The sequence below is a fragment of the Hordeum vulgare genome, chromosome 5H (assembly GCF_904849725.1).
Source record: "Hordeum vulgare subsp. vulgare chromosome 5H, MorexV3_pseudomolecules_assembly, whole genome shotgun sequence".
NCBI lineage: Eukaryota > Viridiplantae > Streptophyta > Magnoliopsida > Poales > Poaceae > Hordeum > Hordeum vulgare.
Window position 1 is genome coordinate 485,440,256 of NC_058522.1, and position 8,549 is coordinate 485,448,804.

The window sequence follows — 8,549 nt, forward strand, 5'->3', positions numbered from 1 at the left end:
TGAAACCACTGATTGGCTATGTTACTGCTTGCTTAACCCTGTGTAGCGTTGCTAGTTGCAGGTGCAGTTGTTTCCATGTGAAAGCATGGGTTCCTTGTTATATCACCATATTAAATGCTATTTAATTTAATGCACCTATATACTTGGTAAAAGGTGGAAGGCTCGGCCTTTCTAGCCTAGTGTTTTGTTCCACCTTTGCCCCCTTAGTTTCGGCTACCGGTGTTATGTTCCATAATTGAGCGCTCCTAACACGATCGGGGTTGTTATGGGGACCCCCTTGATAATTTGTTTTAGATTAAAGCTAGTCTGGCAAGGCCCAACATTGGTACTACATTTGCCCAACATAATAAATCTATTAAAATGAAATGCATAGGGAGTTAGCGCTACCCGAGGAGTAATTCTACATAATACAGGGAGGGCCGGTGCTGATGGTGATAGTCCAAAACAGAGCACCGTGCGGGGCCACCGCGAGAAAACTCGAGGTTTGGCACTCGTACGCGTAGCTTATCCGTCGTGTCCTGAGAACGAGATACGCGGCTCCTATCGGGATCGTCGACACGCCGCGCGGCCTTGTTGGATTAGTTTTACCTTTGACGAGATATCTTGTGCATCGGGATTCCGGTGATGCTTTGGGTAATCTCAGAGTTGAGGTTTTCCACTAGGTAATCCGACGAGATCGCGACCTTCATGATTGAGGATTTCTATGCGGCTTGTGGTAATTTGTAATAGACTAGTTGGAGCACCCCTGCAAGGTTAAATCTTTCGAAAAGCCGTGCCCGCGGTTATGTGGCAACGTGGAAAGTTTGTTTAACACTGGTTCTAGATAACTTGAAGTTAACTTAATTAAAGCATGCCAACTGTGTGCGTAACCGTGACTGTCTCTTTCGTGAGTTCTTACTCCGATCGAGGACACGGTGGGGTTATGTCTGACGTAGGTAGGTGTTCAGGATCATTCATTTGATCATCAGTAGTCACGTCCGTTATGCGTAGACCTTCCCCCTCTTATTTCTTGTACTCGTAAGTTAGCCACCAAATATATGCTTAGTCGCTGCTGCAACCTCACCACTTAACCACGCCTCACCCGTTAAGCTTTGCTAGTCTTGATACCTTTGGAAATGAGATTGCTGAGTCCCATGTGGCTCACAGATTACTACAACACCAGTTGCAGGTACAGGTAAAGGTTACTTGACGCGAGCGCGTTGATTGTTCATTTGGAGTTGCTTCTTCTTCTTCTTCGTCGTCGATCTAGGATGGGTTCCAGGACGGCAGCCTGGGATAGCAAGGATGGACGTCGTTCTTATTTTTTTCTCGTTTGTTTTCGTCCGTAGTCGGACCCTGCTCTTACTCTTGATGATTATGTAATGTACTGACGTGACTCTCATGTAGCTTGTGGCGAGTGTAAGCCAATTCTAAATATATCTCATCTTTTCAGTACATGTACTTGTAATGATATCCATTCATGCGACACGACGAGATGCGCTTATATCCCCGACGAGGCCTTCGTGCCAAATTGAGGATCGGGTCACATCTTGGGCGTGACAGGGGGCTGGCCCGTGGCTGTATAAGTCAATGTGTGGCGCCTAAGCGTTCGGCGCCATACATTACAATGTGTGACGTCTGAGGCTTAGGCGTCACATGCCCTGGGGGTGGGCATTCTCTGCCAGGTGGTCGGGGCGTGTGGCGCCGAACTGCTAGGCGTCACACAGTGTAGTGTGGCGCCTAGGTGTCGGGCGCCACACAAAAGGGTCAGAGGGGTGAAACCTTTCCCCCGAGTCGTCACTCTGTGCGTTCTTTCCCCCCAGGGGTCATTTTTGTCAATTTTGCCGTCAAGTGCAGGTCCAGGTAGTGGGTCTTCCTCGTATGGCATTGCTGTTCTCCCCGGGCAATATATGGCCTCCTCCTTTCCTGCCTCCAAAAGCAGGAAATCGCGGGCAGGAGGCGGTCTCGAGGAAGCCAGGGAGGTGCGAGGCTCGGCGGCGGCGGCTTCGGGCCCGGGCGGGCCAGTCGTGGGCCTGGCGGGGCCCTGTCGGCGGGGAGGAGAGAGACAGAGGTGCTGGGGGCGGCTGGAGTGCGGAATTCAAGGCAAACTCTAGGGTTTGCCTAAAATGGCAGGGAGGGCTTCTTTAAATAGGAAGGGGCTAGGTTAGAGGGCATCTGGGGGTTTTTCGACCCTCCGATCGCGATCGTACGGTCCGATCGGAGAGGCGGGTTAGGGTTAGCTGTGTAGAGTGGCGTTGGCTAAGACGAGAGGGAAGTGGTGCGGCGCGGCAACGATTTTTAAAACACTGACAATCGTCCGACGGTAGACCGAATACGGTGCCGCTATGGTCGACCGTTCGGGTACCAGACGGACTCCGATTGCGACGAAACTTGACAGGCGGCCTACCTATATCAAAATAAGACCGTACGTCAAATCTCAACCCAATCAGAGAAAGTTTTACGCACACTTTTGAAAACAAGATGTAAACGTAGCCGTGGTCGCGTGCGTGTGTCGTTGGACTCAGAACGGGCAACGACGAACACGGAGAGAACCGGCAACTAATAACGGACGCAAGTTTTGAAAACGGGCAGCAACGGGATGTCGATGCAATGCTGATGATGCGCATGATGCGATGATGATGCAACAAAAGAAAATAGATACACGACGAACACGGAATAAAGGGGGAATCTTCTGGAACGTCGGCATCGGGCTGTCACATCTACCCACCTTAAGTCACCGTCACGACCATCCGGAGGCCACCCACGACACGGTGCACATCCAGCCGCTGCCACTCCTAAGCCATTGTGAACCGACCTACACTCTGAATAGAGTGGCTCAAACAGAAGGGGAAGTTTCCATCGATGAGATCTGCAATAACCATAGGGGATTGGGGTACTAAAGTTTTTTGCCGTGTACTCCCTTCGGTCTAAAATAAGTATCACAAATTTAGTACTACCTCTTTTCCCGTTTATAAGGCTTGCGCGTATCCCTAGGTTGACAAATAGACCATCGTAATACAAGTTATATATTACAAAAAATATGTCATTAGAAACTTCAAACCGTCTACTTTCTAATGGTATAATTTTTAGACTATACAACTCATTTTATCTTGATCAAATTATAAATCTAGGGATATGTGCAAGCCTTATAATCTGGAAACGAGGTAGTACTAAATTAGAATAAATTTTATACTAGATCAACAATATTTATTTTGAAACGTAATTACTTGTAAAAGACTGGCTAGAGACAATATAACGAATGAGTAAACCGATAAATAAAGTTAGTTAGTGATAATATTGGATATGATTTCCCCCAAAAAAAAACTATGGACTTCATGATGCGATCTTGGTCAACACACTCTCAAAGTCTCAAGCGACCAAGTATAATTACACCACATCAAACTTGGTCATTGAATATGAATATGTGAGTTGACGGTCAAGTGCAGGTCCAGGTAGTGGGTCTTCCTCGTATGGCGTTGCTGTTCTCACCGGGCAACATATGGCCTCCTCCTTTCCTGCCTCCAAAAGCAGGAAATCGCCCCGTCACTTTTAACTAATCTTGGTTGCGCTTGCACTACCCAAAAGAAGAAGAAAACCATGCATGGATGTGTCATAGCATAGTCCTTGTGGATGGTAGGGTAGGGAGCAAATTAATCCAACTGGATCGGTCAACCGGCTTTGCTTGGTTAATCAATAGTGGGTCTGGCACTTGGCCATCCAGTAGCTGGCCGGTCATAATCCATGTAGTATGTGTGCAGACACGCCGGCCTCTCACAAGGCTAGAACACGGGTAATCTAAAAGTAGGAGTAACGCGTAATGGAAGCTAGCCGGAACGATGGCAACATGCATGTGATGCGCGAGAGGGTCGTACCAAAACCATCCATGCAGCTCGATGTCCATAGATTACATGCAACTGTCCCAATAGCGAAACGCAAAATGGGTCATGTCAACTGCTACTTTCAGGGGCTTAATAAGAGGGGAAGGAACTAACTTCTTGCAAGTGGTGAAGATCCAAGCACGGACTGACAGACTGAGTCCGCGTTTGGCCAATTTCTGGCCTAATCCCATTCAGTACTAGTAGTAACACTAGCTTCAAGGATCAACTGTTGAGGTGCAAGGATGTCTGAATAATCTAGTGACCTGAAGAGTTGTGGAACAAGGCAGGATATGCCAAGAACTTTGACCCATGGTTCATTGCACAGTTAGTTAGCTAGCTGTGCTCCCAAGCCAAGATGATCAAACAAGCGTCAGATCCCAAGTGCTAATAGGCAGACCGTCCACTGTAGTGTGGCCTGCGTTGCACGTAAGCCGTTTGTTCATCGACAGTGGAGGCTTTTCTGTATGTATACGTAGACAGATGCGATCCTCTAATCATTCTCCAAGGGCTGCATATGATCGAGTATTTGTTGCTTTCTGCATACTTTATGAGACGGATTCTCCCTGTCCCTACATGCCGGCCGTGTTCAATGTAGGCAGCATCATGTCACGAAATGCTATAACCATCCAGACGCCGACGCCATGTTTCCTCCTTCCCTCCAAAATAAATGGGTCTGCAGTCTTGGTTAAGATGATGCTGGAAAAATGCTAGCCGGGCCAGATTGTCCAATCCAGCGAAGAAGCGCCGTATCTGATGAAACCTGGATGAGTGGAGTGGACGAGCTCCCAAGCCGCAATCGATGGCTTCCTTGCCGCGACCTGCAAGCCCTGCAACCGACCAAAGATTCCGAAAGAAGAACACAAAAAATGCAGGCTGGCGACGAGCGAGCCCAGGTCTCTTGCCTGCAGCATGCCAGCATCACAGATGCGAACTTCACGGAGCGCAATGATGCGCGCGATTCCTCTTGCGGGTACGGCCGTACGATCCCAGTGGTAGTGCCACCAACGCTTGCGTCACCGGAGTCTGCTGAACGTCTGTCCGATCGACGGCCCATGGCATGCCATGCCATGCATGCAAGGTAGAGCAGGAAGAGGCCATGGCGTAAATGCAGGGTTGAGTGAGCAGGAGTGGACAAGAACCGTCCGCGCTGCCTGGAAGGGACCGGCACGATCGGACGCTGGCGACGGCCAGTGGGGAACGGGGATAAGTCGGGGGCGGCTGCAACTGCAAGGTATCCAAAGCTCATTCATTTCCAGCCTCTTCTCCTCGCCCTACCGACATTTCAGGAACGAAATTTCTTCTCCCACTGTTTGCATAATTGGATTGGTTGATCGATTCCAAAACCGGTGCCGCCAAGAAGCGCACAGCTACAGGCACTCCGCACCGTCTCCGTCAGCCATCCAATAATAGACGATCTGATTCCGTTGCTCGCCGTAACAATGTGGTGGTATGAAAGAAGAAGAAAACAGTCTGTCATTCCAGTCACTCTGGAAGAAGGTGCTGCGGTTTTTGGCACCGGGCACCAAAGCAGTGAGGCCCTTTGCTGAATTCCGTGCAACTGTAGGCTCGTGGCTCCGTGCCGACATCCTCTGTCTACACTTCTACACCGGCGTTAAAATATGCTGTGCATTGGCTGGCAGCGAAGTCGACCGCCGGCTCTCCGAGTCCGAGCGAGCACAAAATCTCGCAACAGTGGCCGAACTCGCCCGGATCGCCCCGTACAGTCGTACCGCCAATGGGGAGGCACTGCAGGCTCGTCTCATCCCATTCTCACCTCATGCTATGGCGCGCCGGTGGCCATTAAAAAGATGCTAAAAGGAGCAGCGCGTACGCTGTGCGGCCGGGCTGGACCATGCCGAGCGACCGACAGCCAGTGCCATCAATGCCTCCCCCGCGCCAACTGCAACTTCAACTCGTCGTTCAATCACAACAAGTTCAGAAACAGACGGTGGTAAAGGTCCATGGATCATCAGAGAACTGTTGATGCCAATAAAATGTACTAGTACTATCAAGAGATGCAGCGGTACAGCTCGGCTTTGGAGCTCTGCAAACTGCAATCATGGTTCGGGAAGCGTACAGCGTGCAAGTGGAGCTGAGCGATCCTTGGAGCGAAGCTGTCTGATGTGGAATTGGATTTGGATTCGGGTTTTTTGGTCCGTCCTCCAGCGCTGCATGCGTCTTGATATGGTTCACGTGAGTGAGCTGACGAGCAAGAACAAAACAGGTGACAAGATGCCACGGAAATGGAAAGAGACGATTTTGATTGGAAAAGAAGCCATCTTTCTTCAGTCCTGGCTCCCCTCTTCTTGTTCTGACTATACCCCCATCTAATACAATAGTTATCTGCAGTTTTTTGCGTCCTATCCCTTGCTGTTCAATTCCCACCATTATTTGCTAACTACGACGCTTACACGGTTATTACAGACGATGAAAGACAAGTTGATGCCTCCAAGAATTAGCTAGGGAAGGAATAAACACTTGGTGTCGGTGTCGGTGGCGGTGCTCCATCTCTCGCGGGCTGGCCGGGCGCTGGCTGGTGCTCTGCCCTGCTCACGACGACGCCGCCGACGACGACGTGGCCGAGCCCTTCTTCTTCGTCGACGCCGCCGCCGGCTTCTTGCTGGTGCTGGTGGCGGGTTTGGCGATCTTGATGTCGAGATTGTAGTAGTGCACGAACCAGTCCACGAAGTGGCGCAGGCCGGCGTCGAGGGAGGTGGTGGGGCGGTACCCAAAGTCGTGCGCCGCGTGACTCACGTTGGCGTGGGTGAAGGGCACGTCGCCGTTGCTGGGCATGGCGATGACGCGCTTGTTCGCCTTCTTCCCCAGCAGCTTCTCCAGGATGGCCACCATCCGTGTCACCGCCACCGGGGAGGTGTTGCCCAGGTTGTACACGCGCAGCGGCGCGGGGCCGCTCTTCTTTCCCGACCTGGCGGACCCGGTGCTCCTGCCGGCGGTGTCGAGCGCGCCGACGCAGCCCTTGACGACGTCGTCGATGTAGGTGAAGTCGCGGCGCGCGTCGGCGTAGAGCGTGATGGGCTCGCCGGCGACGATGCTGCGTGCGAAGGAGAAGTAGGCCATGTCGGGGCGGCCCCAGGGCCCGTACACGGTGAAGAAGCGGAGGCCGGTGATGGAGAGGCCGTAGATGTGGTTGTATGCGTGCGCGATGGCCTCGCCGGCCTTCTTGGTGGCCGCGTAGAGCGACGCCGGGCGGTCGGTGCGGTGGTCCTCGGAGAAGGGCGCGTCGGTGTTGAGCCCGTAGACGGAGGATGAGGATGCCCAGACGATGGCCGGCTGCGGGTCGGCGTGCTTGGCGGCCGCCTCGAACACGCTCACCAGCCCGGCCACGTTGGACGCCACGTACGTCTGCGGCGCCTCCATGGCGTAGCGCACCCCGGCCTGCGCCGCCAGGTGCAGCACGTGCGTGAAGGGCACCGCCTCGAAGAGCCTCTCGAGCAGCAGCGCGTCGTTGATGTCGGCGTCGAGGACGACGACGCCGCGGTCGGCGAGGAGCGCCTGGCGCCCGCGCTTGAGCGCCGGGTCGTAGTAGGAGTTGAAGTTGTCGAGGCCGACCACGCCGTCGCCGCGCGCCTTGAGGGCGAGCGAGCAGTGCGCGCCGACGAAGCCGCCGGCGCCCGTGACGAGCACCGACAGGCCCCCGTCCCGGCGCGGCTTGGCGCTCCGGCGTATCTCCTTCTGCCAGCGCTCGCCGCCGTACGTGGGCGCCGCGGACGAGGACGCCAGCAGGCTCCGGTGGGACCGTGATGGAACGGAGGAGGAGGCGAGGCTGAAGGAGCGGGAGAGGAGGGAGGGGTAGTGGAGCGCGAAGAGGAAGACGAGGGCGAGGGTGGCGAGCACGGTGGCGCGGAAGAGCAGGTGCGACGAGGCGGAGACGAACTTGCCGCTGGCCACCCGGCGCAACAGCAGCGCGCTGCCGCTCGCGTACCGCTCCAGCTTCACCCCCTTGGCCGCCGCGTCCGACGGCATTGTCGCGCCTCGCGCTGGCTGGCCGCGCACGGACGTGGGTGAGGTGCAGTGCAGGGTCGCGAGCGAGTGTGTGGGTTGGCTAGGGAAGGCGGGCTAGCTGAGGAGGGAGCACGGGGGAATGAGGCGGATATAAAGACGGAATGTGAGGTGGGCCCGCGCGGCGGTGGTTCTTTTGTTTCGGTTAGAATGCCACCCGAGCTTGAGCTGAGCTGAGCTGAGCTGAGTTGAGCCGAGCCGAGCCTCACTTTGCTAACCCGGTCTCCGATTGGGTAAACACACAAGAGAAGATATGACCAGGGCGAAATTCTGGTACGATCGCAGCAAAGCCCACCAGTGCCTTCCTTCTTGTTTTTGTTTGCTTATATGACATGTGGCCCCCAAATGTCAGTCCGCCGCACTGAACATGCGCTGGGTTCGTACGATGAGCCCAATCCAACTTGGGTTTTATTTGAGTTGATCCAACTTGGGTGTTGTTAGGTGCCATGCCATGCCATACATACGTACAGTCCTACACTTACGATACGTGAAGTCAGTTGATGATGCATGAGAGATCGCGCGGTGTCGTCCAAATCCACCCTTAGTAGTATTGCAAATATCACAATTAATAATAAATTCATCATGAAGCTTAGAATTACCAAGATCACGCGAAATGTCATGATGATCACGACAATTATGATCATCGGCATATTTTTTATTTTCTGCTAACCT

The 8,549-nt window shown here is 53.4% G+C and overlaps 1 protein-coding gene across 1 annotated transcript; it reads right to left on the bottom strand.

Moving 5' to 3' along the window:
• Positions 1–6,101: 6,101 nt before the first annotated feature.
• LOC123399705 (UDP-glucuronate 4-epimerase 6-like) lies at positions 6,102–7,951 on the bottom strand. Its single transcript, XM_045094095.1, has one exon. It carries the CDS (start codon positions 7,839–7,841, stop codon positions 6,408–6,410), a length of 1,434 nt encoding a protein of 477 aa, XP_044950030.1. The 5' UTR covers positions 7,842–7,951; the 3' UTR covers positions 6,102–6,407.
• Positions 7,952–8,549: the final 598 nt, after the last annotated feature.